Source organism: Neodiprion fabricii, chromosome 2 (assembly GCF_021155785.1).
Source record: "Neodiprion fabricii isolate iyNeoFabr1 chromosome 2, iyNeoFabr1.1, whole genome shotgun sequence".
In the NCBI taxonomy this organism is placed as follows: domain Eukaryota; kingdom Metazoa; phylum Arthropoda; class Insecta; order Hymenoptera; family Diprionidae; genus Neodiprion; species Neodiprion fabricii.
In genome coordinates, this window is record NC_060240.1 from 2,441,256 (window position 1) to 2,467,500 (window position 26,245).

At 36.9% G+C, this 26,245-nt stretch overlaps 6 protein-coding genes and 2 long non-coding RNA genes across 12 annotated transcripts in view; 4 read left to right on the top strand and 4 right to left on the bottom strand.

Moving 5' to 3' along the window:
- Nucleotides 1–213: 213 nt before the first annotated feature.
- On the bottom strand, nucleotides 214–3,095 carry LOC124176449 (alpha-L-fucosidase). 2 transcript variants are annotated; one of them, XM_046557768.1, is made up of 7 exons: nucleotides 2,928–3,095; nucleotides 2,123–2,821; nucleotides 1,761–2,009; nucleotides 1,171–1,533; nucleotides 882–1,100; nucleotides 544–767; nucleotides 214–437 (listed from the first exon to the last, which is right to left on the bottom strand). In XM_046557768.1, exons 2-7 carry the CDS (start codon nucleotides 2,427–2,429, stop codon nucleotides 342–344), a joined length of 1,458 nt encoding a protein of 485 aa, XP_046413724.1. In that variant the 5' UTR covers nucleotides 2,430–2,821; nucleotides 2,928–3,095; the 3' UTR covers nucleotides 214–341. The 2 variants fall into 2 exon arrangements, with proteins under 2 accessions (XP_046413724.1, XP_046413725.1); XM_046557769.1 differs by lacking the exon at nucleotides 2,928–3,095 and having other exon boundaries at nucleotides 2,215–2,340.
- Nucleotides 2,254–19,567, top strand: LOC124176459. Its single transcript, XR_006869383.1, has 3 exons — nucleotides 2,254–2,404; nucleotides 8,809–8,815; nucleotides 19,460–19,567. It is a non-coding gene; the product is annotated as an uncharacterized LOC124176459 (long non-coding RNA).
- LOC124176448 (zinc finger protein 345-like) lies at nucleotides 4,971–9,875 on the bottom strand. Of its 3 annotated transcripts, none has more exons than XM_046557767.1 (4): nucleotides 9,645–9,875; nucleotides 9,198–9,343; nucleotides 8,762–9,108; nucleotides 4,971–8,649 (listed from the first exon to the last, which is right to left on the bottom strand). In XM_046557767.1, exons 3-4 carry the CDS (start codon nucleotides 9,065–9,067, stop codon nucleotides 6,652–6,654), a joined length of 2,304 nt encoding a protein of 767 aa, XP_046413723.1. In that variant the 5' UTR covers nucleotides 9,068–9,108; nucleotides 9,198–9,343; nucleotides 9,645–9,875; the 3' UTR covers nucleotides 4,971–6,651. The 3 variants fall into 3 exon arrangements, with proteins under 3 accessions (XP_046413723.1, XP_046413721.1, XP_046413722.1); XM_046557765.1 differs by having other exon boundaries at nucleotides 9,191–9,343; XM_046557766.1 differs by lacking the exon at nucleotides 9,645–9,875 and adding an exon at nucleotides 9,450–9,607 and having other exon boundaries at nucleotides 9,191–9,343.
- LOC124176451 (tRNA:m(4)X modification enzyme TRM13 homolog) lies at nucleotides 10,045–11,812 on the top strand. The gene is made up of 6 exons (XM_046557774.1): nucleotides 10,045–10,285; nucleotides 10,373–10,569; nucleotides 10,663–10,848; nucleotides 10,912–11,151; nucleotides 11,241–11,505; nucleotides 11,596–11,812. The coding sequence occupies exons 1-6, from the start codon at nucleotides 10,086–10,088 to the stop codon at nucleotides 11,783–11,785; spliced, it is 1,278 nt and encodes a 425-aa protein (XP_046413730.1). The 5' UTR covers nucleotides 10,045–10,085; the 3' UTR covers nucleotides 11,786–11,812.
- LOC124176455 lies at nucleotides 12,723–14,045 on the top strand. The gene is made up of 3 exons (XM_046557786.1): nucleotides 12,723–12,837; nucleotides 13,447–13,662; nucleotides 13,843–14,045. Exons 2-3 carry the CDS (start codon nucleotides 13,473–13,475, stop codon nucleotides 14,043–14,045), a joined length of 393 nt encoding a protein of 130 aa, XP_046413742.1. The 5' UTR covers nucleotides 12,723–12,837; nucleotides 13,447–13,472.
- LOC124176456 lies at nucleotides 14,120–15,518 on the top strand. The gene has a single exon (XM_046557787.1). The coding sequence runs from the start codon at nucleotides 14,120–14,122 to the stop codon at nucleotides 14,297–14,299; it is 180 nt and encodes a 59-aa protein (XP_046413743.1). The 3' UTR covers nucleotides 14,300–15,518.
- A 7-nt stretch (nucleotides 19,568–19,574) lies between the features above and the next one.
- Nucleotides 19,575–26,242, bottom strand: LOC124176458. The gene is made up of 3 exons (XR_006869382.1): nucleotides 26,224–26,242; nucleotides 25,990–25,996; nucleotides 19,575–20,019 (listed from the first exon to the last, which is right to left on the bottom strand). It is a non-coding gene; the product is annotated as an uncharacterized LOC124176458 (long non-coding RNA).
- Nucleotides 20,666–26,245, bottom strand: part of LOC124176454 — an 8,248-nt gene continuing 2,668 nt past the window's right edge. The window contains exons 2-5 of one of the 2 annotated variants that reach the window (XM_046557784.1): nucleotides 22,419–22,583; nucleotides 21,655–21,807; nucleotides 21,334–21,507; nucleotides 20,666–21,120 (exon numbers count right to left, since the gene is read on the bottom strand). In XM_046557784.1, the coding sequence (XP_046413740.1) occupies nucleotides 21,086–21,120; nucleotides 21,334–21,507; nucleotides 21,655–21,807; nucleotides 22,419–22,578 (522 nt within the window). In that variant the 5' untranslated portion in view covers nucleotides 22,579–22,583 and the 3' untranslated portion in view covers nucleotides 20,666–21,085. The remainder of the gene's footprint in view (nucleotides 21,121–21,333; nucleotides 21,508–21,654; nucleotides 21,808–22,418; nucleotides 22,584–26,245) is intronic. The other variant, XM_046557785.1, reaches the window with a different exon arrangement.

Consider the following 26,245-nt stretch of genomic DNA (forward strand, 5'->3'; position numbering starts at 1 on the left):
ACAAGGCTTTTTACCTTTATTTATTTTTTCGGCTAATTCAAATGTGGATGCGCGTTTTGAGTGTTTTTTTTAACTAATGCCGCGAAAAAAAGAATTATACGCCCTTTCATCACTAAATTCATCTTTTGGGCAAATCCGATATTTTCAAATGTTAGAAATCATTTTTTCATCAGTAATTGAAATGGCAAATGAAAATAATGACCAAACATGCGATTCAATTTTACGCAGTTTATTCGTAATTTTTTTTAAATATTGTAGGAAAAATATAATTAATCACAGTTAATACTCAAAATACATCACTGTAAATATAAAATAGCTATATATTTTAATTCACTTCGGGTTTATTCTTTTTTTTGAAAACGAAGTGTCCATGCTGGTTCTCCTTTGTTGGCGTCTGCAGGTAAACTTATGCAAATAGTTTCACCAACTTTTTTCCACTGCAAAACGAGAGAGAAAAATTTAATAATAAATAGGCCATACTCCGACCTAGTTGGACAATTTTACCTTATCCATCGGAAATAATTCGAGAAACATGTACGGTACCTTCAGTTTCACACTATCAGAAAGTAGCAATATTTGAGGATTGTCAGGTATTTCCTTTGCACCCAAACATAAAGTGTCGTACTTGGGCCAGCTCAGAAGGGTGGCATAAAGGTTTTGCTTATTCGCACTTTGTGTATACCACACATCTCCGGTCGTCGTATCATTTTGCACGCTCCATGGTCTGCTGCCATAAATCGCTTCTCCATTTACTGCCAGCCAAGCACCTACGCAATAAATAAATCGATCGCCACGTAACGGGGGAAAAAAGGCAAAGATTGTTAAATATGAAGATATTGAAGAATATGGTAATTGGTTATATGTGTAGAACGAACTAATACCTAGACCACGAAGCCTTTCCTCAAAAATGGGTGCGATAATGCCATCTTTAGTCGGTCCGACATTCATAAGCAGATTTCCGCCACAGCTTACAGTTACTACCAGTTCGTGTACTAACTCCTTCAGTGAAAGGTAATCAGCCAGAACAGCGTTCCTTCGAAATCCCCAAGAATTCCTGTCAATAGTCATGCAATTTTCCCACTTGTGTGGCTGGAGCACACCTGAAAGTAAGATCACGGAGTTCTGAATTTTGATGAATGTGTAAAAATTGGAAATCACAATTGCAATTACCTGGGTTATAACGATCTGTACAGGTGTAGTAGCCACCGTGATGGCACGGAATGTTAGATCCCCATCGATCGTTAACTACAACTGTATCTTTGACAGGACTATCGTTATACAACCAGGCTAAAAATTCCTTAGATTTCCAATATGTGTCCGAGGCGTCCCAGTCACCGTCAGACCAGATTACCTCTGGATGATAATTATTGACAAGTTCGAGAAGCTCAGGGTATATCTTTTGAGTAACGAAGGTATCTGTTTCAAAGTTGTTATTCTTGTCATTCAAGTACATGGGATTGAACCACTCGTACATTGAATGATACAGACCAAATTTCAGGTCTGTATTTTGTCTTACAGCCTGTGCAAGATCACCTACAAATTTGAAATATGATTTAAAACCAGGAGGAAATTGTACACATTGTGTATAAATATAAACCTTGACAACGTTTTATCAAAAATTAAGACAGAAGATTTAGATACTATATTTTTCATTCAAATGGATTGTATATGACTTTTTCATGCCCAGATATATACATATATTTAAAATACGGATCAATAATTGCAACATCAAATATATAAGAGAAGAAAACATCTACAACCTACGAGATCCTTATGTGGTCCAACATCAACAGAGTTCCAACTGAAGGAGTACTTTGATGGCCACAAGGTGAAGCCTTCGTGATGTTTACTCGTCAGTACGACATACCTAGCTCCAGCTGCCTTGAATAGTTCACTCCATTGTGTAGCGTTGAAAAATTCTGCAGTGAAGTCACGAGCAAATTCTTGATAACTGAAGTCAGGTGCATAGTGCGCTTTCATGAAGTCCTGATACTTTTTACCAGATTCAGCTGTGAAACAGAATGGTGGTTTTAGAAGCTGAGAGGAAGGGGGGACTAAAAAAACTTAGGGATTAAACGTTAAGTAACTCGGAATGTGTAATAAGTTAATTAATATAATTTACATTTCCAATTCTTCCAAAACCATTCAGATCCAAAACTAGGTACACTAAAAACACCCCAGTGAATAAAAACACCAATCTTCCCATCTTCATACCAGTCTGGTATCGGTCGTCTATCCAGACTGTCCCAGGTTGCTTGATATGGTTTGTCTCGAGGCTCATCTTCAAGGAATCCATTCATCTCCTTTTGCGAAGTTTCTTTGTTCCATTGTTCGACATCGTCATTGTTCATCATTACGACGTAGTTGTCGGCTTGATAGGAATAGCTTGTTGCACAATAGCACAGTAGTAATAAGCCGCGTAAAATCATTATTATCAAATTGATGTAGTAAAAATTGGTGTAGCAGTAATCATATACTGTATTTTCAAACTATGCCACTGTAGCACTTTGAGTTTTGAGGCAGAGGAGACGCCTCTTTCCTGCACTCGGTTGCTGTTACCAGCTGAAGCCCGGACTAATTGAGGTTACAAGCGTCATCAGCGGTACTCAATACCCACTGTGTCAAGATAACAGGCGTCTGTTATCGTCTACATGTAATGTAAACATGAAAAAGAAAACTTTCCTGGATAAAGACAGTGCGGTCTGCTGTCAATGACCTGATAATGCCACGTGTATCAGAGGTAATTGAAGGTGACCTGATCGACGCGACGCCGGAAAGTCAGGATATACAACTATTCCCATTGATTTGTATGTCCACTCACCTATGAGATAAAAAATTTACGCGTAATTGTTCACATGTACGTGATCAATAGGAGGGCGAAACAGCCGTCTTCGCGCTTAAGCCAAGAAAATCAGAGTGAAGCATACCTCATCTGTTGGCTGCAAGAGGTGAAATAATTCTCAGCATTACTATCTAGCGCTGGCATACACCAGTAATTCCATTACGACGTGCCGGCAACGAGAAATGATTGATTAAAAAATCGTTAATATGAAACCACGGACATGAAACGTTCGAATAATATTTTGAAAGTTGCGTCGCTATTTAGTTGTTTTTACTAGAGCGCCATCTTTCGGTGGAACATTTATTTATTGTTCAAAAAAGTGGCGCGAGCAGTTGGTAAATAAATGCTTCCGATATTTTAAATTTGTCCCTTCATGTGTCGCTACCTACTGATTGTTTTATTAACCATTCTTAATGCAACTGGCGGAAAATCGTCAGTTCAAATCGTCACTTGTTTCACGAGAACGCGATATATTCTTCAGTCAACGACGCGAAGTTCGTTGCGACGATTTTAGGACTCGCAAAAACTAAAAATGATCACAAATCGTAGAGACATGACCGATTTTCCTGGCTGAACGATCTCTTGATCAAAATTTACTATTGATAAGCCCAAAACATTCAAGGAAATTTCATTCTGTTATAAATTATTTCTAAGGTATCGATAAAACGACCAATCGAAAAGTGCGATCGTCACTTGAGGTAGGTTGCTTTTGTTTTCTCTCGCGTTCCACGCAGTCGAGTTGGATGTTCCAGAGTTTGACTTGAGTGATGTATTTATATTCATCGATACATTCTAAGTGGATTATCAACGCGTACATATTATCATATTCATTTCGATAATGGCTAGACTGATGATGATCATCGCTGGATGTTTCGCGGCAAGCTAAAATTTTCAGTTCATTTCGACTAGTTCGGTCGACGTATATTCGCGTAAGAATTGCCACATCATTTATATCCCTATCATGGAAATATTCAGTAAAAGCTAATCCTATTGATTTGTGCGAAAAAATTTCGTAGTCATCTTGATCACTGTTGTGAGTAAAAGTATTAATTTTTTCGATACCATAACCAGTAAGGAAGAGAATATCGCATAAAACATCCGAGTACAATTTTTCTCTTCTGTATCTGTATATTAAATGATCACGCAGGAATAGGTCTGTTCTTTATTTAAGTAAGTTTCGCAAAGCTAAAAAGAAAATGATTTATGAAATATCGACGCATATTTTTCAACATAATGAAGATGGCGTTGATGGTACGATTTTTGATCAAGTTTCGGCGGGATCCGTGACGTCACGTTAAAACAATTGAGAGATCCGTTATGGGCCGACATTCAAATGTTTCGTTCAAAAAGTTCGGTCAAACAGTCGTTGCGAATAATCGCGTGTGAAGTGTGCGTTTGCCATTTTTCGAACGTAATAAAGTGCAGCAAGGATCTTTGTAATTGTGTCAGTGTTTATTAGCCGCGCGATCGTCCCCTGGATCGATCAAGTTGTTCAAATGTGATGAAAATATCCGCGTTTGCAAGAGATATGAAACTCCTTGCGATACAGCGTTAAGGTAAGAAAATTAAGACGTTTCTGGAATCGTTTTAACTTTTAACGCCGGTTTTCGACCGGTAAAATATTGCTACAAAAAAAAAAAACGGCGAATTTTATATCCACCTGTTTGTAGGCAACCGTGTTGTGAATGTAGCTTCAGTTGCCTACAGATAAGCGGATTCGCGTCTTTCCTACACGCAAAGCACACATAGAGATGTAAAACACAGGTTGCTATTCAACGGACTTAATTTCAAGGCGTCATTTTTATACTTCCATTTCAGCGGAGGTGATTTATCAAAGATCTGGAATATGGGCTGGTTTTTCAGGCGTGAGAAAGCGGAGAAGGCGGAACGAGTGAGTCGCATGCCTTTGAAATTGCTGTTCCTACACGTATTTTGCTGTCCATCGGAAATGAACGCTACGGATTTTCCATGTTGTCACTCAAATTTCAGCACTAAATACACGAAAATTTGATTCTTGTATTTTTCGCGAAAAAATCGGCTGAAATTATTAAATCTGTAAGAAAATTTTTTCATTCCGTTGTTTATGAGTAGAAGGACGAACAAAATAATTATACAGCGGTATTATTGAAGCATGTTTATAAAAATCGCATACAATAACAACACGGAATTATTGTACATCATATAATACGGATGCTGAGTGATATTTTTTTTCACACAATTTTCATATTCGTAGCAACTTTAAAGAGCGTTACAAATTCACCCAACACATTCGTTCTCATGCATTCAATGACCGCACATATAACATGATATATTGATCGCATATCAAATGAAAACGTACACAGCCTACTATAGATTAATAATAATTAATATACAGCTGCTTATCTAATCTAGGTATATGATCTTGTGTAACGCCTTGCTTTCGGAAAGTCTTTCCTAATAGTCTCTTAGCGGTAAATGAAATATAAAGATATTTATATACAATTCTATCCTGGGTGTAATGCTTAATGATTAATGCGTATATTTTACATAATAACTGGTAGAGAAATATTATGCAATTTTGTATTACGAATATTATTATTATCATTATTCTAACAACTTATCAAGACATTTGTAAGTTCGCTTCATTACCATTTCTTACTTACAAACTATAACGTGATATCCGAGGAAATTCACACTTGGATTGCGATATTTTTTATTTTATTTTTTTTTTCTCCTTCAATAAATATACTTTGACGTAATTTTTTGGCAAAATCGCCATAAGACAAAATGTTATGCACTTGTTACGCTACCCAATTGTGAAATGCTCTGAAAGGAAAGGGTTAAAATTCAAAGTATCGAGCCGCTGACACCGTTCAAGATTATTATTGATTATTAAACGGTAGAAGCTAGATCTTCCTTGAGATTTGCGAATAAGAGGTAATAATTTCTTTGCGCCAAGGGGCTAACCACTCATCAATAAATTTATGTGTAGGTACACTACAAATTTCAGGATTGCAAAATTTTCAAAAGATTTCACGCGAACTCGCCTAGATTTAAAGGCTGGTCAACTCCTCGGGTTTGTGCTTACTTCGTGCAAAATTTCGGTTTCTCAAAAAAAAAAAAAGAACCTATGATTAACACAAAAAATATTTATATCTTCGAATATATTTATAATCTATTCGATCAGAATTTTATCCCTCATTGGAATGATATTACATTTCCCAAGTCGATTTTAGCTTTCTCAAAGTTACAAAAATATTCAGAATTGTATAATCAAAAGAAATTTGAGTCGTGGCTTAGACGTTGTTTCATACAATTTGGTATCCGTTACATCATTTGTTGCGAAATATTAGTAAAATGTTGTATAATTAACCCTTTCCTGTTAACTAAAATGAGAACGCACACACAATGTACGATTGACAATAGAAATTGTCTTACCAGTTTCGGTAAGAAGTTATGCCAATAAGCGTGGATATGACAATTTATCACAAGTGCTGGTATTCGGTTGGCCGTAAAAACTGAGAGATCCGAGAGATCTTCTCTGAATTTTCAATGTTCTTCAGGACTGGAAAAAAAGATTTTGCGCCCTCTCTCACTCGAAATGCGCTCATCGCTAGGGGAAAAAAAAAAAAAAAAAAAAAACAACAAATAATAAGATTGGCAGGCAAAAAAAACTTCACTCAATAGAAATTGTTTGAGATTTTCAGATTTCCCAGATTTCATAACCATTCCATAATGTACAACGATTTTGAGACATCAATGCCGAGAGATAAAAAAGAGGAAAAAAAAACAATCGACGAGTTCATCTCTGTAAGTTGCGATAAGACCTTTTAGAACATCTGGCCAATAACAGCAAGCGATCGAACAGCAGATTGAACATTATTGACGTGAATATGGTGCGCGACCGTGTGATGATGGTCCTCGAGGACCCCAATTTCTCCATATTGAGCACGACAACGTTTTTGGTGCGCGAACAAACTCCCACTGTGACTGTAGGCTGCCCCGCAGGTTTTACATATGTACGGTTTTTCCCCGGAATGAGTATAAGTGTGCTCCTTCAGTGTGCTAAGTCTCTTGAACGCTTTACCACACGTTTTGCACAAATAATTTGCCTCACCAGTGTGGCGAGTCAAATGTCTTCTGAATGCCGAGCTGACGGCAAACGCGGCACTGCAAACATGACACACAAACGGTTTGTCACCTGTGTGAATCCGAAGATGATTTGCCAGACTGGTCGTGGTTGTGAAACCGCTGTTGCATATTTTGCAAACGTGTGGCTTTACTCCCGTGTGCGTTCTCACGTGATAAGTTAACGACGAATTGCTCGGGTATACTTTGCTGCAGATATGGCAGAGATATTCTCGCGGTACTTTTTCCTTGGGTTTATTATGCGTTTTTTGATGAAGAGCCAGCCTGGCTTGACTAGCGCAAACTTTTTCACAAATCTCGCACGTCGCCGGCTCAGCTTTTGGCTTATGCATCGACACGTGACGTCTGAGGCCTTTTTTTGTTGCCATGATCTTGTCACAATGTTGACACTTGTATTCTCCTCCGCCATCTTCCTCGCTTCCCTCTTTTCTTGTGCTCTCACCGTTATCGGTGGCCGGTTTCCTTTTTCTTTTAGGAATTGGTTCGTCGTCTGAATCGAACAATTTGTTATCATACATTAGATTATCCAGCAGTCCGTGACCGTGTTTTTCCGCATGTTTTTTCAATGAGTCAGGTCGGAAAAACCACTTTTTACAAACGGTACAAGAATATTTCTTTTCTCCGTGAACAAGGCTGTGTCTCTTTAAATTTTTCAACGACGAACAGTACTGGCTGCAAGCTTGACATTTATATAACTCTGGAGCATTTTCAAATTCGTCGGGTTCGTCGTTAGTTTCACTCGCATCGTCGGTATCATTGTCGATTTCAAACTCGTTTGTCGGCTCTTTTTCCTCAGTTGGATCATCGCTCTTGATTTGTTTTATAATGTCGTTTACTTTTTCCGTGTGGGATTTCAAGTGGCGGACCAAGCTCTGTGACTTTGAAAATGAGGCGTGACACAGTTGACACGCGTGTGGCTTGGAGGCGTGTATTGTTTTGTGTTTTTCCATATTTTCCAGCTTGTAAAACATTTTGAAGCATATGTCGCATTTATGTTGCTTTTCGTGAACAAGGGAATGTTTTTTCAGGCCTTTCTGCGTCGCGTATCTCTTTGCGCACACTTTACATTTAAATTTCATCGAATCAGAGTCTTGGCTGTCGCTGTTTGCCTCGTTGTAATAATCGTCGTTACATTCGTCGTCGCTGTAACTCTTGGTAGGCAACGATTTCACCTTTCTACTTTGCGCCCTTTGTATGAGCGGCACATCTTCTCCTTCTGTGTTATCATTCAACAAACTTTCAACAAGATAATCGTCTTCCAACAATTCTGTACTCTTAGGTTCATCTTGTTTGACGTCAGGCAACTCTGTTACATGTTTTTGCTCCTCTATTCTCTCCAGCGATGGCTCGGTCCCCAGATCTCCAGGGTCCTCTAAATCTGTTTGCGGAAATGGAGAGTGACGAGTGTCATCTTCCAACATCTCGTTTTTCTCATCACCCTTGTTTCCATCAAATTCGATGTTGCATATATTAAAAACTTTACTCTCCTCCACTATCTCTTCCCGCATTTTGTTTTCAGCTCCGCATGACTCGGTTGAAGGAAACGGCTCGCCTGACGTTGAAAAGTTCTGCGAACCTGCTGTCTGCATTTCTTGTTTCACAGAGTAGTTCCCTAGAGAACTCGTAGTCTTTGTTGTAAGAATAATTCGCGTTTGTGGATCAGTTTGTGTGCTCGAATTCTAAAAAAATGGAAAACCTGCAATTACTAACAAACACCAGAAACATTATATCAATCGTTACTCCTCTATCTTCCATCTCTGATTAAGAAAAATCGTGGAATTATGTACCAACCGTGACGTTGGACTTTGCCGGCTTATTGTAATACAATCTCAATCGAGCGTCCGAGTTCTGACATTGTTGTCGAAATTCATGCGCTACAGTCGCCTTGTAGATACAGACGTCGCAGATCAGCGAAGGCAGCCCATCTTCCTCCCGGACTTCTATCGAGCCACAAACTTCTATTTTCTGATAGAGACCAGAAAGTTCAGTCGCTTCAGGATCGGTGCAAAATAGTGGCGACAAGTTTGTACTTTCCGAAAGACATACTCTGCACACTCTGTCCAGATTAAGCGGCAAGTCAAAGTAGTTTGAATTCATCGTCTTTGCCAGCTTGGAACTATGCAACCAGCGCGGTGGTTCTGCAAACAAAATCCACCGATCGTCGTGAGTACTTCATCCTTTTCTTTTCCATACCAAACTTGTCTCCAAATGTAAATTCACCTCCTACTCTTCCGTTGTCGCTGATTCAGCTAGTGAATGTTGAATGGTCCATTCATGTCTCAGCGTCAACGTTGAACTTATGAACACCGTTGACAGGTGATGAATTTATTTGGAAATCCTTGATTCTGACGGGTTCTCGGTTCACGAATTCACCTAGAAGAATTTAGTCATGCTGCGTCAGTAATAGTCTGAATGAAGCGTTATCGCTAACTGTCGATACGACAAAAGTTTGGATATTCCTCAAAAGAACAGGTATTACCTTTGCCAACAATAGGATGCGATATTTCGACGGTGTACGAAACAAGGAAAATGTCACAAAAGTCTGGCATGTTTTTAGCGAAAATGATTCGATAAGGCGAGCCTCGGGGACATGGTAAATTTGAAAATTCGAACCAGCGTGAAAATGAACAAATTTGAAAAATTATATTAGTAATAAAAATATAGGGTTCTCAACCTTTAAACATCCGACGCCGCGTGAACGTGTCACGATCTCGAGTTTACGTAGCAGCAGTGATGCCCAGACGGACCGAACATTTGTAGACTGATCGAGGTTTTCGAAGGTGCGAATCGACCGGCGCGCCGAATCCTCGTATAGTCGGAATGGATAGAGTAGCGCGAATATAACCGCCGCAATAAGCTTTGCAATCTTCTAAATCCACTCCTGACACCTCTTAGGACCCTCTTCCTTTTGTTCAATGGCTTCTTCAAGCACCTCTGCTATTATGTTTCTTCCTCAAGGTTGAGAACAGTCTTTTTCCCAGAGACGGCATCTGACATTTTCAATTTAAACTGCCGTCGTCGAACCCTCGGTGAACAATTTAGATCCCTGTTTTACCGACCTAACCTCAAAAAAGAAATTATTAATAATAATAATAGGTTATAAAGCGCCGCAAATATGTCGAGCCCGAGTTTGTCGACCTGTCGGTATTTCGTGAAACGAAAAAAACGCTACTGCAGAATGACCGTCAAACAAGGCAGCAATTATTGTGGCGAGCATCTTCCGCAGGAGCTTGAATCTCCCTCGGAATCACGCATTGGTACCGAAGATGTCAAAGCGAGTCGTAAGAGGGTAGCGTGTCCGTTGGATCCGACTCAGTACGTAATTGTAATCCTAAATTGTTCAGTTTTGTTTCGCACCGTACTTTATACCAACTTCACATAAAATTTATAGAATCTTTCCAGCACTTGTTATGCAACCAAACTTGTCAAGCATCTTAAAGTTTGCAACGTCAAACAGCTGAGGGATGCGCAGCCTGACTACATCGTCAAAGGCATTAATTGCGGGGAAACTAGTATCGAGTCCTTGCCTCACGTTCCACTATCGCAACTCGACAATTCCACCTTGGATAGAGTTTTGCAAAAAATCGATGTTGCTTATGGTTGGTTGGTTAATATCCTTGCTCCATATACAGAGTCCGTAATTTCATGGTGACTTTCTTACATTATTCCTGAGATTGCTACCTTATTTTCAGAATCTATACCGCACGTTCCAGAAATAATACTCGCTCATTCGGTCCTCAAAGATGAATTGAGCAATGATACCTATGGCAAAGATGTTAGAAAACATCTGCTTCAGAATGCTTCTTTAATCGCTCATCTGCAAAGAGCTGATCTGGTTCGCGACAATACATGTTTCATCGAATTTGGAGCAGGAAAAGGTGAAGCGGATATTCCCTTATTTTCATAGTGACGTCATTTATTCTGACAAGTTGTGGTTTTAGGCAAACTAACGTACTGGCTAGCACAAGCAATTAAGGAGCAAAAAAGTTCCGCCGTCATGTTAGTCGATCGTTCCAGCCATAGACACAAAAGCGACAACAAATTAAAGAACGAGACAATCTCTCTAGATATTATACGTGTCAGAGCAGACATTGCAGATCTTGCCTTGAACTCTGTCAAGGAAATAGAGCACTTCAAAAACAAAGTTGGTATAGCCAAGCACCTCTGCGGAGCTGCCACCGGTATGCTTATCCATTTATTATACCGATGAGAATACCCTAGTTATTGAATAATGCCACACGATACTCGATACTGAACAGTTACTTTTCAGATTTGACAATGCGCTGTTTAGTTCAAGCGATGCGTGGCGAAGCTGAATTCTATGTGGCCGGTATGGTGGTCGCGTTCTGCTGTCATCACAGATGCGAATATACGCCATATGTGGGTAAAGATTACTTGGAGAAAACATGTGGCTTTAGGCCATCGGAGTTTTCGATACTCTGCAGTATAGCTAGCTGGGCAACATGCGGCTCGGGAAAAAGTAGGAGTGCCAAAAGTACAGAGAACGATAATGGGAGCGTAGGCGATCAGAATGGGTAAATTCCTTGTTATATTCACTCAACGAGTACCCCAAAAAGCCAAATCCTCATTTTCAATTCACACAACAATTTTTCTGGCGTTTTCAGTTCGGATTCGGTTAGCCCACTTCAAAAACGTGAATCTATCGGTAGGAAGGTGAAGGCCTTACTGAATTGGGGTCGCGTCGAGTACCTCAAGAACGCCGGCTTCGATTGTCAGTTGATAAATTATACCTCTACTGATGTTTCTCTAGAAAATATGTGCATCGTCTCGTCAAGAAAATCTGCAACAGCATGATAAACCTTTACAACCGTTTTATCCGTTCTCAAGTCTTCTGTGTACCTTTCTTTAATCACGCATCCTTCGGAATTCCGTTTAAGCCTGGGAGGTAGGCAACCCTGCAAACGCCAATCAATGCATTTTGCCTTTGCGCAACTGCGTAGGCGTATCTCTGCCACGTGAAAAAAATCCAGAATTTTCTGTGTTGCGTGAAGAATTTGCAGAAGCGTATATTTATTTGTACCGATGAATGAATCAACTTTTCATCTTCTTCGTGTACCATACACGGTTTAGTTCAGTGGTCATGGAATTTTGCGGCGCACGTTAATGGTAATAGAGTTTCGGCCATAGAGATATAACAACAGAGTAGGGTAGCTGTAGGCCCTCGTACGAGTGGAAGTGTCTCCCCACTAGAAAGAGAAAGAACATGAAAGGTGACTATCTTTCTCTCTCTACTAGCCATGCGCACTACGATAACAATCATCTGAGACGGTGCGTGACAGGAGCAGGTTAATTTTACAGCTTGTTTACATGCAAAAGTTCATAGGATTTCGCTTGGAAAATAGTTTAGATGAATAAAATATGCATGATTCTACAAGAGTCTGGTCGTTTGATTCGCACTTCTCTTGCCCATCTTTGAAGGTGGACGACTGCGCATGTGCGGTTAGGGAAAGAGAGAGAGAGAGAGGTAGACGGCTTTCGTTCTCTCACTCTTTCTAGTTATAGGACACTTTCAGAGCCGTCTTCCCGCCCATATTCCTACACATCTATGTTTCGACTCCTACTCCCTTCTTTTTGAATCCCTTTCACGCGACCTGAAAAGAAGGTATACTATATTACACATGGGTATACTCGTAGCGATGAGAGAACTTTCGCCCCACCCAAGCGCAGGAGTCACCGACTCACACATCAAAACATTTCGAAGCGTCGCGTCGTTGCGTAGAATTTGCTCAAGTGTGGGATACACGCGAGGCGTGAACCACCTGCGACTCGATGCAACAGAGACGGTCCAAAAACAACGTCGAATCGTGAGGTGAAACGTGTGCGCTTGCTAGTATTGTTGATATTTGGTAAGTTGGACATTGAAAATAGAATGAAAACCCTTTCCTCTTTGTCACAATGCCTTCTCGTTGCTACGGTTACTATTTTCGAAATTCTAATTCACTACGCGTGTCCGTTACTATATCATATAGTTATATGTATGTCTAACTGTAATCCGTTTGTCGGCAACCTGCGCCTGCAGGCTTTACCCTTTCGCCTTTTGAACAAACAATGAAAAATCACTTCAACCGCGGTTGAAAACATGCTGAAATCCTTTCTTGCTTCTGTGCTCTTTCACGCTTCGTTCTATCGGCGAAATCGGTTCGTTAGGCCCACCAAATCGTAATTAGAAACCGAAACGGCATCGCTCAGCATTTTTCGTTCCGTTGATTGTCAACGCTTGTGTGCCACGCCTCTGCGCGTTCATCATATAAATTGACCAAGATTGGTTCAACATTCCGTATCGAAATAGGCACCGATTTACATTCACGTTGTTGTTGTTGTGTTACATTCTCTTTCGAAAAATGAATATTCGCGTTTCTTCTATATCGATTAACGAAGGAATTCGATGATTTGGGTGATATGTTTGTTGTACTGAAGTTAGTCCCATTTTTCTCTCTTTTTCAGAAGTAAGTGAGAAGTAAGTGAGTAGTAAATTTGTAAAATGTCAATTCTAGAAGATCGGAAGGCGTACCTGGATAATCCGTTTTTCACTAAGCACCAGTACGGCGATTTTACCCCGTTCTACATCGCCATTACTATTTGCTCGGTTATCGGTGCTGTCCTATTTACACTGAATTTCATATTCTGTTGGTGTTCCCCGTGGCGAAGCTACTGGCAAAATCGTCACACCGGTAAGCAGAGAAGAATTAATCTATTGCTTCGAATAATCTTTTCCATTCGTATACAATGTAATTACAGATTTCAATCTCAACGTAAAACCAATCATCTAACTATACGATTACACGAGAATTTCTCTATTGAATTTAGCGATGAAAGGGATAATTTATGAAATCATTCATTGATCCTTACAGGAAATCGCTGGGTACAGTCTATCTGGACGAATACGCCGCACAAAAATCCACCGCTGGATCTTACGGAGCTGGAAACTGGACTGACGACTTACACGCGGCACCAGGAACAGATTGTTCAGTATCACCATCGGGAGCCTGACATCCAGGTGATACCGCAGTCGCAGGAATACATGGGACTGCAGAAAAGGGAAAGCGAGATATAAAAATCCAACTCTGACCTTCGTTGCGTTCCAAAAACAATCGAGACTCGATCGCAGCTGAGCTTATTCGCCAGACAATGTCTCTTCACGTATTTTGGCCAGCTACTGCCTGCCTGACAATGTTCGTCGTGGGCGTAATAATGATAATCTTGAAGTACGGTCCTCGCTTGTTCAATGCCAGACACGTGCCTCTGCCTTCCGATCAGGAGTGGGAGGCCAAGTCTTATTCTCGAGAAATATCAATCTCGATGGCGTAGTATCAGTATTTTGCTGCTTTATTGTAATTTTTTTTTCCCCCGTTTCTATCGGTCCAACTTCATCGCAGCTTTATTTTACGCACGCTTTTAATGGGAAGATTATAAAAAAAAATTTATTTCAATATTTACTAAATATATTATTGTTTTATACATAGAATTACATTATTATATACTTCGAAACTAATCAAAATCAACTGCCGTCATATCAATGAAAGCTCACATTTTTCATGTTGCCAGAAAAATTATAACGTACTCGCGTTTTCTAGAACTTATAAAACTTTATTCCGTCCAAAAACATCAAAACCACGAGATGATGTTAACGTTTTGATTTTAAATTATCATTTCGACGTACGCAATTTTCATTCCGGTCAGTTGTATCGATATCCCGTCTCCTTCGATCTATTTAACAACGTCCCTTTTCGACGACTCTTTTTGGGGATAGAATAATGCGAAAAAAAGGAAGCTGCTATTTGCAGGCGCCATAAATATAATCATGTAAAAACAAAAGTCTGCAAAGAATACAGCAATCGTTTTCGATTACGGGAAAATAAATTACCTCGAGTAATGAAATGGAAATCGCTTTGGAATCGTTGAACATAAACATTGAATGTAATAATTAAATTGAATCTATCATTATGTATGTATTTTTTCGCGCGACTGTGGATTCATTACCTTATCGTTTTCTTCTTCATTTTTATAAAACCAAAACGATATTCCACGTCTTTATAATCTACGATGCAGGCTACAAATCGACCTGGAATTTATACCGCATACCTGAGTAATCATTCCAATCTAATTACAATAAGAACATAAATGGTATTATACATATTATAAGAATCTCTTGCGGGGATACTCTGATAAATTAGTCGAACATACCCAAATGCAATTTTTTATTTTTTTTTCTAGTTTGACGCTTTATTTGTCATAACTAAATATGATTCGATATAGCAGCTATAGACAAATTTATCAGAATGTCAACAACTTGAACAGACTTATCGACATATCGATGATTCGCAATCCGTCCAATAGTTTTTATATTTATACATCGTTAGTTTTAACGCCATGTATTGAATATTATATATATATATAGTACATGTACGCCTATCGATTATACGCATGAATAGTATGCAGCACAGTAGTTATACATACACGCTATATATATATATATTTGTCACAAATGCATTTTAGAATTTTTTCAATAAAACATAACGACCATCAATTGCTGATTATTATCGATTTGAAAAATTCTTCCGAAACCCCTCTTTGTAAAAATTGTTCATTAAATTACAAAAAATTAAATGAAGAACTAAAACTTTGATCTACGGCTTGATATAGAGCAATATATAGCGATGGCCACTAACAATATTTTTAGATTAATCGATTATTTCGTATTTTTTTGAGACTTTACGTTTGAAATCAAAATTTTATAGATTTCTGTACGTGTTCTTAATGGTGGAAAAGTTGATTGATAATTTATAATGTCAATGAAAATATTTTTCAAATTCAGGTAAAAATATTCTCTTATTAGTAAGACGATGATAGTAATTGATGTTTCATTGCATCGTTTATGGGAGTAAAAGACAAAAACCGATTACGAGGAAAAATGATCGAGTCGGTCGATCAATCGGGTTTGAAGTAATCGATTATTTTTTTTTTATCATTCTTTGCTTGAAAAGCATTACCTCATCGTATCTACCGATTCTCGGTGAATTTCATTTTCCTGGTGACACGAGCGATATATTTTGTCGGCGACGTGTACGGTATGACAGCAACGGAGAAAAGAAAGAAAATTAATATTAGACAGAGGAAACGGAGGGAAAGAATTGACTTGAGAAGTAAAAAAATTAAAAAAAAAGAAAAAAAAACCACTCGCGTTACTCATACAGTGTTTTTTTTTTTCCCCTTTTATTTTCTTCTTTTCTTCTTTTTGACTTTTATTGACAATATTGGATTTTTATTGATGTACAGGTGTCGTGATAGTAATAATAATCATGATAACGATTACAGTTATACGTCATCCCTTAAAACGTAAATTATTATCTGTATTTAATGTAATATCGATAAAATTTAATTATTCTATTTCCAGCTTTAAATTTCTTCCATTTTTTTTCCTTCCTTCTATTTTTGTTTTTTTTTTTCTCTCCTCTTCGTTATCCATTGAACTCTTATTTATAGACACAGACATTTTGCCAGAGTTTTAAAACCGTACCAGTGTGATAAAAATCATCGCGTTCACGCATAAAATTATTTCTCTTCCTTATTCTAAACATTTTCATTCTTCTTCAATGATAATAACATTATTAATTTAATATAATATACATCGATAGCTCGACATTTTAATTAACTGGCCGAGCGAGAGCTTAACGTGAAAATACGAAATGTATAACTATATTCTATATATTGTAATGACAAACTGCGAACTATGTAACATTTTCCAGTTTGTTTTGTTTTTTTTTTTTTTTTTTTTTTTCAATCATATATACTAATCTTGCGAAAAAATTTAATTCGATGAAAAAGCAAAAATGAAAGGTAAATATATTGAATGATGAAAATTTTCAGGCGAAAAATCATTCCCGCTCGATTGAAAAATGATATATTATTCGTATATTTTAAAATTTTCGTTGCGTGTCGCGTTAGGTGTACAGTACAATAATAATAATAATAATAATAATGCTAATATTATTATTATTATTATTATTATATATGTACGTATACGTGTGTATGTATGAATGTTATATAGAACACATTACCACTACGCATTATACACATCTGGATATTAAATTATATAGATGTATACAATGCGACAAAATATATTCCCTATAATAATAATAATAATAACAATAATAATAATAATAATAATACGAACGAAAGAAATGAAATAGTAATCATCATGATGTGTTATATTATTAATTGTACATTGTACCTATAATCGGAGGATTAAATCGAAGTGCACAATCAGAACTGGTGTTTTTTTTAAAAAAAAAAAAAAAACGTTTCTTTCTTTCATTGTTTCATTTGAATTTTCTTTTTCTTTTCAATGCAATCTGCGTATAATTCAGAAAGAAGTCTAATCGTTACAGACGCATTATGTATACATATAATATTACAAATCGTCACGATTTAATAACTTCGACGATTCGGTAATAATAATAACAACAACAACAACAACAACAATAATAATAATAATAATAATGATAATACATATGATTCACGCTACGTTACAACGCAGCAATAACACATCGAGATTTTCATTTACTTATCTTATTTTTTGCCTTTTGCGTTTAAAAACAGTATGTATTAATTTTTTGGTTGTTTAATTTTTGTTTCTTTTTTTTTTCACCCCTCAATACGTGTTTTTAATCTTTTTCATATTCCTTTTTCGCGCACTCGTTGCGTATCATAATATATAATATATATGTATATGGTATGTATAAGGTAGATACTATATAATTATAATAATAATAATAATAATAACAACAACAATAACTATAATAACAATAATAATAATGATGTAATAACTGCAGAGTTACAAGCGCGGTGATAACCTTAAATTCTATTATACCAACGGAGAATTCGTCCTATCGTTTATTAAACAGTGTATAGATAATCATATGTGTATTATAGGTATATTATTTGATGATATGGTATTAGAGCGGGTGCACTTCGTGATCGTTAGACTGATCCATTGCAATGGCCTGCGTTTATGTCCGTCTGTCAGTTATTTTCTAATTGCCGATATTGCACGATCTCGATCGGTTCGTGAAATTTTTCCATACCCACGAACGTGTATTTCCGACAAGTTTACTTTTCGTTTTCCCGTTCACTGATTGCCTCGCGTCAAGAATATGCGACAATCGTTATATAACGAAAGATCGTGTGTGTGTGTGTATATAATGTATAATTACAGACAATTTCTGCGTATAAATTATAGTAAAATTTAACGGTACGTTATAATTATTAATCTCGCGGTTCGTTGGAAACGATTACAGATCTCATTTTAAATTTCACCCTTAATTTTTATTCATTAGAATTGCGGTAATTAGCGTTGATAGGCTTCGATGAAATTCTGAGACGCGAGTCTGTTCGAATGTCTCTCTCACATATATCGCGATTTGTAGACAGATTCTCATTAATTTTATTTCATTCGACGTATAAGGAGTTTATTGTATACGTTTCGCCGACTTCGAGAATGAATTGAGGGTGAAAAAAAAATAAATAAGTAAATAAAAAAAAAGAAACGCATATTCGTTGGAAATGTTAACGTTCAAGTTCCGAATTTGACAAGTTCCGAATGGCGACTGATTCCGAATTATTTCAGGGCGAAAGTTGAAGTGAAGGAATACGAAACTTTGAAGAGACAACAAAGTTTCGAATGGTCGGAAAACCGACGGCTCAAAGTTGAGAAATTCAAGATTCCGAAACTTCCAAGTTACGAAAAGCGCAAAGTTCCGATAAATAAAGTTTCGACGGAGTGAAATTTCCGAATGTTGAAATATACTCGGACAGCGTAGTTTACTCGTCGAGTGGTTGTAAAAAATGTAAAAAAAAAAAAACCGTAAATAAAAATTATCGGGATTCCGAACGTAAAAATATTGTAAATTTTATCGAATCCAAGAAAAAATATTTCAAAGGGATTAAATTTCAAAAGCATACGTACTTTCGTGTCGAAGATTTCGATGTTCCTAACTACGACGCAAAACGTAATGCGAGTCTCTTTGAATCTCGATTGCCGAATGTTTGGCATATTCCTGAATTTCCACACTTCGATTTATCGATCCATCGCGGTTTTCACGTTTTATACACAAATAACAACTACTTATCAACTAATTTTAAATGCGTGTTTGGTACTCCGCTGCAATGCGTCGACGAATTGAAATTAACGGGAGCCGAACGAAGATAATGAAAAATCAATACTAAACCGAAAATACGAAATGAAGGAAAGACGAAATAAAGACGAAAGAATTTATATCATATTATTATCATAAATATAATTGATATAATATATTTTTTTTTTTTTTGTTGCCTTGATACGTGTCACTTTTCCATATGTATACATATATACATATAAATATCATCATTAATTATATTCACGTATATGTATGTATAGCATCGATTATTCGACAGATGGATGGTTAATTGTTAAGCAACAACAGGCCAAAGACTCCAGTCACTATTCGTGTACGTATGTTCGATACTCTAAAATTATTCTTTTACTCTCTAAATCCTATTGTTATTACATTTAGGTATAATAATAATAATAGTAATAGTAATAATGGTAATAATATCTGGCCAAAACTTGATTATAAACTTCAACGATTAATATCCTATATAGCACATGATGACTGTAATGATGATAAAAAAAAAATTTTTTTCAAACAATCGTAACAGCATATAATAATAATGATAATAATGATGATAATAATAATAATAATAATAGTAGTAGTGATGAAACTCATACGACCAATAATTACGAGACTATTATAGTATTGTACAAATACGAATGATGTCGTGTAAATGCGTAATAGAATTTTTGTAATAACGATGATCGTTTGGCCACGTAAATTGGAAGCAATTATTATTTTTCTATCCTTTGACCCTTACTTTCATAAATTTCGACGAATCAATTACGTACATTATATTAATCTGCGAACTTGCACAGACCGGAAATGATAATGATAGTAATAATAATAATAATAATAATAATGATAATAATACAATAACTAATTTTATATTATTTATACATAATATCAATGATAATGATAAGTGTTATTACAATTAATATAATATATATATACGTATATAGCAATGTTAAGATATCCATATATAATGTATATATCAACTAAATAATTGATTCATTTCTCAATAATATATATATGTATATATATATATGTTGTATATATTTTTGAAATATATATCTTTATATATATATAGCATATATCCTAGAACAACGTGTCACATATTACGACTCACTTATATACCTTTCGTTTCGTTATTTTTGTTTTTTGTCCTTTTCCTTTTTGATTGTAGAATCCGTTTTTACCGCGTATTTTTCAACATAGTTCAACGTCAAAATTACAACCCACGTTTTTCCTTATCTCTGCACGCAACGCTGAATAATTCACGTTCGGACGTCTGATAGGCGGGTGTATATATATATATATATATGTATGTATGTAATATGTGTATATTATACGAATATATGTACGTCGATATATTTATATATTTCGATGAATTAACGATAGGAGTTAATAAATTTTGGAAAGGTAATTCTCGCGGTCGACTTTGACGACTGGTGTAGAATTTTTGTGGATGTTATTTATTCGTAATATATGGTGTGGTAAAAATTCACAGATGGATATTTATATGTATATAATATACACATTTTTTATACGGGTACAATAACAGTAATCATAATTTAACATTAAAGAGAAATTACGTCATCAATTTGTTCTTTTTTTTTTTTTTTTTTTTTTCGGTTCCATTGTTATCGTACAGTATATAAGCGAGTCTTAATTGAAGAATGATTAACGTTGGTGATTAAAAAAAAGTTGTAAAGAAAAAAGTTAACAAGTATATTAATGATAATAAGAGAAAAGAAAGAAACACAAAGAAAATTAGTCACGATAAAACGAATTGGGGTGACTTATTTATACCCCGAAACTTAAGAATTTCTTTATATAATTGCCGTATAATCGGATGATATGCGGCGTTGTATACACATACGCGGTATTATACAATTATTATAATCGATGAGTGCTGATGATTTTTATGCAGGGGGGCGATAATTTACTGTTTACCAGATTTCTTGTTTGACCGGTCGCCTGGAACGAGAAACAACACCCGTTGTATTTATCAACAATTTCACATTATCATATTCGAGAATTATGTGTACATGTTGAGATATTATTTTCGATAAACCGCGAACTCGCGCGGACAAATGCGAATATAATTATATTTTTGGTGAAAAATTTTAAGGGTATGCGATGCATGTAACAAATCGAGGTGACAGTAATAACGATAAGATCGAAACTTACTTTTCGGAGTCTTCTTCGCGTTGGTTTCCGGCTTGCATCTCTTTGTGCGACGTCGCGTTTTTTCGCACGAACGATCGCTGTCCGGTTTCAGATTGTCTATCCGGTTCATCTGCTGATCGACGCAATCGCTCCATGTTCCCTTTTCGTAGCGACACTCTGTGCTCAGCGCCACGCATATAATCATAAAACGAAAAACTCTGTTATCATCGTTAATCGCGTGTCTGATTATGATTTAGAGATTTTTTTTTTGTAATTGGTAAAAAGAAATAGCGGAGAGAAAAAAGTAGGTCTCATGTTTTACCGATGTTAAAAAATCTCTACCTTTCTTGCACTTCTTGTCGAGCTTCTTGGTCTTCTCGCACGTCTTTGGGTCGCCCTTCTTTAGGGTCAAAGTTCGACTCCGCGTGTTCGTTTTAATGTCGCAAGCCGACCAGTCGCTTTTCTCGTATCTGCAGGATGCTGTGCCGGCGGAAACTGCCGGTCGGTAGGAACGATATACATTATATAATGATAGTGTCAAAAAGTTTAAAATAAAATAGTCTGACTGCCTGTTGAATCGATGGTACCGTAGGAGAGTTTTTCTTGAAAGGACGCTTTAACTTGCTCAATTTTGATTGGCTGACATCCGTGCTGAGAAGAAAAAATTCCCTAGGATCGACCGATTGACAATTGATAGTCAACCTTAACCTCTCGCGTATTAACCTTCCGTCGAGGTGAAGTTTTTATTAACTGCGTCGGTAAGGTGGAGTTTCTGCCGACTCCGTCGGCAAGGTGGATATATGTATAATATTTTTTCGGTGTGATCGTTATTTGAAAATTCGGAATAAATTCACCACAACTCCTTGAGTTTGTTAAATCCAACTTGAATCGAAAAAAACAAACAAAATAGTTGCTGTTTAGAAAGATAGAAAAAGGCCTGAGTTACCGACGGAGGGTCAAGAAGGACGGACTTGTGGCGCAGCCGCGATCCTGGTAACATTTTCACGAAGTTGGCTACGCTGATGAACTAGACGAGTTGCAACCGTCGAGCAGGACCTTTCAAGAAAAGCTCACGGTACAACGAGGTATAATTATTATTCACGTACCGCGATCCTTGGCGCCCCGTGAAACTCTAACGAGAAGTTCGTCGTGCATATCGTCGTCCCAAAGTCCATTGTTTTCCGGCTGATCCTGAACAGGCGTCGCGACGGCAATCGCCATAAGCGCCGCGGCGCTGATCACCAACAGACTCGAGCGGAGCTTCATTATTACTGCGGGTGAACGAGAACGATGGTCTATAAATTATGAAACTCGAAAACTTTTCTTTTGCGACTTATCTCTCGAGCATATTATAAATTTCGTTGCGATTTAGGATCTTTGTATTTGAAAAAGAAATCATATTTCGCATTATTTCACGTACATTTGGGGAGATTGCATCGGAGACGGTTAATTTTTTACACTAGACAGTTACGTTGGCAACACAGATAAACCTACAGCGCCACAGTCGGCCGAGCCCGAAACAAACTCAATCTCAATAAACGTGAATAGAAAAGAATACATGTCAATCCAACAAGTCATTATCCTAAGGTTAGATTCGACGGTCACGGGTTACGTTACGTATATTGAGATTGAGTTAGTTTCTAACTCGGCCGACTGTGGCGCTGTAGGTTTCTCAGTATTGCCAACGTAACTGTCTAGTGTAAAAAATTACCCGTCTCAGATTCATTGTCCCCAAGTGTACCTACATACATCCAACGTCTTTCATCCGACATGCATAAGTATCTGCAACGCGTAGAATCACAAAAAAACGTCCTATATCTACATTATTTTAGTATTAATCGTTCCGTTTAATCGAAAAAATAGAAAAAATTATTTCTGAATTAATTTTTTCTTTTTGTCTGTTGAAAAATTTAATCGCGAAATAGATTTCTAAAATTCATTTCCATTCGAAAAAGCTCTCGCATCCTCGTACTGTGTTGTCGTTGCTCATGAATTACAGACCGTAAATATAACTCTTCTTTCTTTCCCTCCCGGGCGTATTATTTATAAGACCCACGGAGTTTATCATTATGCACGCGCATGCTGCACGTCGCTGTGCATATACATGAAAAAAAAAAAAAACTTATACATATATACAGTTTTCCTTCTCTGCACCCCACGCAGGTCAGAATCCGAGGCTAATAATAGACGCCGGGGCAGCAATGCTCGTTTCTTTCACTTTACAATGTACAATCCTTTCTAATTTGCTTGTAATTTAAAAAAAAGAAAATTGTTATTTTTGTACTTTTAGCTCTCGTCTTGCGGCGCGACGTGACGTGATTGTATTTATTCGGCTTCTCATTTAGTCTATCTCAATTTGTCGGGAAATTTTTCTCAACATCCGAACACGTCTCACGTACGGACCTCTGTAATCTTTTACAATCGTACGCGTATACTTCAGACGAGATATGTGGAATAACTTTGTTGTACCGTATTTGCAGCGATAAACTGACCCCTCGGCAAACGGCATCTTGTTAATATTTATACCAGTCACTGCTGGATTTATGCTTCACATTGTTCAACCTACGCTCCTGTAATGTACGGCTGTAATTTCACTTCATTCGCGTTTCGCGTCGCCTTTTGCTGGACTTGTCGCTTTTTAAGCTCGTTCAAACCGTTTCGGTCATCGCCGAGAATCTTTACGTCGATTTTTCAAACTCGGAGAAGATGTTGAGTAAATATGTAAACATTTTAAATTTTCATCGCGTAAATTAAATTCGTGATTCAACAGTTTTCAGTGTCAAGAAAATTAATTTCAAGCTTAACTAACCGATAACGAATTGTTGTTTTTTGCTTTCTGTATTTCAACGCGTCCATCGATTAACGCAAAGTTTTTCCAGCGTACCGAGAGATCGCTCAAACCGAAATTACGAAAATTTGTTACACGTATAAATAACAAACCGAGAACAATTTTCAGAAATTTCAATTGGAATAATTCTTTCCGGTATAAATCAGTGTAAATAACCCTGCGATTGCGATTAGTGCAGTTTTATCGGTATAATTACAGAAGTTCGCGGTTACAAAGCCGAGGGTTGGATATTAATACGTAATTTGTAATCCTCGAATCGTGCAGGAATCGCGGATACGGGCGGGAAGGAAAAGCAGGCTCTGGGCATCCTGCGAACGAAGTTTAAAGCGAAGGTAAACAGACGCGCCGGAGGCTGAGAAGTGGGCGAAGATAAAACGCGTCTGTGCACCAGCTTGCGGAAGCTACTGTAAAGCTGCTTTCGTATCCAGTCCTCGAGGCAAATACGGCCCTCCGTTGTTCCCACCCTTGTGCGTGGGAATATTATATGTATAATTGAGGAGGAGTTGAAAATCAGGATCCGCAGGTTACAGGGAAGTCGATTTTCGTGCAAAGTAGGCATTTTAAGGGGGTATTCTAGTGTAGAGGCATGAATTTGAGGTGTTTTTTGAAGTGCTATAAACAAAAAACAAAAAATATTTTTACCATCCATTTTTTTATCAGGCGTTTATTATTATTTCACGATTACAAAAAAAAAAAAAAACAAGTCAAAAAATACAAAATTGAAAGTGCTATGAGTTGTTGAAGTGGGGGGTACAAAAAAAATGGCGCGCCAATGTTGTCACGATTGCAAGCATTTTCAAAATCAGAAAAAAAAAAGATTATAATCTACATAAATGCAGCTATCGTACTAACTAAAAAAAAGTCGAAAAAAATTTTTTTTTGCCAAATTACGGCTGTCCGAAAAAATAATACATTTTTTTTAACTTTTTTGGACGTTTCTGAATTTTTTAAAAATAGTAAAAATTATTATTTCGTTATAATAATAGTTCGTGCGATAGAGACATGTATTGAGAAGATTCTCACCAAATTTCAAGTAAATCGGTTTAATAGAACTTGAGAAATCATGTCAACCGTTTTGAAAAATGTAGTTTTGAGAAAAACGCGTTTAAAGTTTCGAGTAAAATTCGTTCCAGCCGAGCCAGTATTGAAGACGTGTCACTAAAATACCTATATCTCTGAAAATAATTGAAATTTTGACTTGTCCTTTTAAGGACACATTCTTGAAAGGTTAAGCTTTGAAAATATATAAAAAAAAAAATCTATTTTTTCAAATTTCTACACTAGAATACCCCCTTAAAGGAAAACGAGCGTAACGTGATCGTCTTCGTTTGAAACGGTTCGAGTATTGTTTAAATATATTCAGAGTTGTTGGTAGACGAATTTCTGACTATATCGCAATATCCGATACGTTTGTTGATGGAATTTTGTTGAGTACACTTAATTTTGCTCAAATTTAGTCGCAGTGTCTTTATTTATTGTTATTCTTGCGCGATCGCGGGGCGAGGTTTGAAGTTCCGAATTTGAAATGTTCCGAAAGCGCCCAACTCCGAATTATTTGGTTCGCTTAAGCTCGAAGCGAAGGAATCAAACTTTCGAGAAACAACAAAGTTTCGAATGATCGGAAAACCGACGGTTCAAAGTTGCGAAACCCACGATTCCGAAAATTCAAGTTTTACGAAAAGTAAAGTTTCGATAGATTGAAATTTACTCGACGTGTGGGTGTAAAAAATCAGAATCACCAAGATTCCCAAACATGGAAATACCGAAAATCCAAAACAAAGAAAGATCAAACTGGCGTAATTTCATCGATCCAGAAATTCATGGAACACTAAAAATCTTCGATAATACGGAATTTCGATGTCTCAGATTTTCAAATCTTCTCATTTTTGCATTCCAACAATATTCAAACAGTTTTTTTGCAACGATACCTGTTTTACTGAATTTTTCCAGTTACCGTAACAAATGAAATTTATCTCAGTGTGTATTTTCTGCTCATGTTCTTAATTTCGTACTCGTTATCAGAAGTGTAAAATATCTTTCTACGCAACAACAACAACAACAACAACAATAATAATAATAATACAT

Coding starts and splice junctions, on each gene's coding strand:
- LOC124176451 (XM_046557774.1), top strand. CDS start 10,086: ATGTCGAGCCCGAGTTTGTCGACCTGTCGGTATTTCGTGAAACGAAAA. Junction 10,570..10,662: donor AAAAATCGATGTTGCTTATG/GTTGGTTGGTTA, acceptor CCTTATTTTCAG/AATCTATACCGCACGTTCCA. Junction 10,849..10,911: donor CGAATTTGGAGCAGGAAAAG/GTGAAGCGGATA, acceptor TTGTGGTTTTAG/GCAAACTAACGTACTGGCTA.
- LOC124176448 (XM_046557767.1), bottom strand. CDS start 9,067: ATGAATTCAAACTACTTTGACTTGCCGCTTAATCTGGACAGAGTGTGC. Junction 8,650..8,761: donor CGGCAAAGTCCAACGTCACG/GTTGGTACATAA, acceptor CCATTTTTTTAG/AATTCGAGCACACAAACTGA.
- LOC124176456 (XM_046557787.1), top strand. CDS start 14,120: ATGTCTCTTCACGTATTTTGGCCAGCTACTGCCTGCCTGACAATGTTC.
- LOC124176455 (XM_046557786.1), top strand. CDS start 13,473: ATGTCAATTCTAGAAGATCGGAAGGCGTACCTGGATAATCCGTTTTTC. Junction 13,663..13,842: donor CTGGCAAAATCGTCACACCG/GTAAGCAGAGAA, acceptor TGATCCTTACAG/GAAATCGCTGGGTACAGTCT.
- LOC124176449 (XM_046557768.1), bottom strand. CDS start 2,429: ATGATTTTACGCGGCTTATTACTACTGTGCTATTGTGCAACAAGCTAT. Junction 1,534..1,760: donor ACCACATAAGGATCTCGTAG/GTTGTAGATGTT, acceptor TCAAATTTGTAG/GTGATCTTGCACAGGCTGTA. Junction 768..881: donor GGAAAGGCTTCGTGGTCTAG/GTATTAGTTCGT, acceptor TTTATTGCGTAG/GTGCTTGGCTGGCAGTAAAT.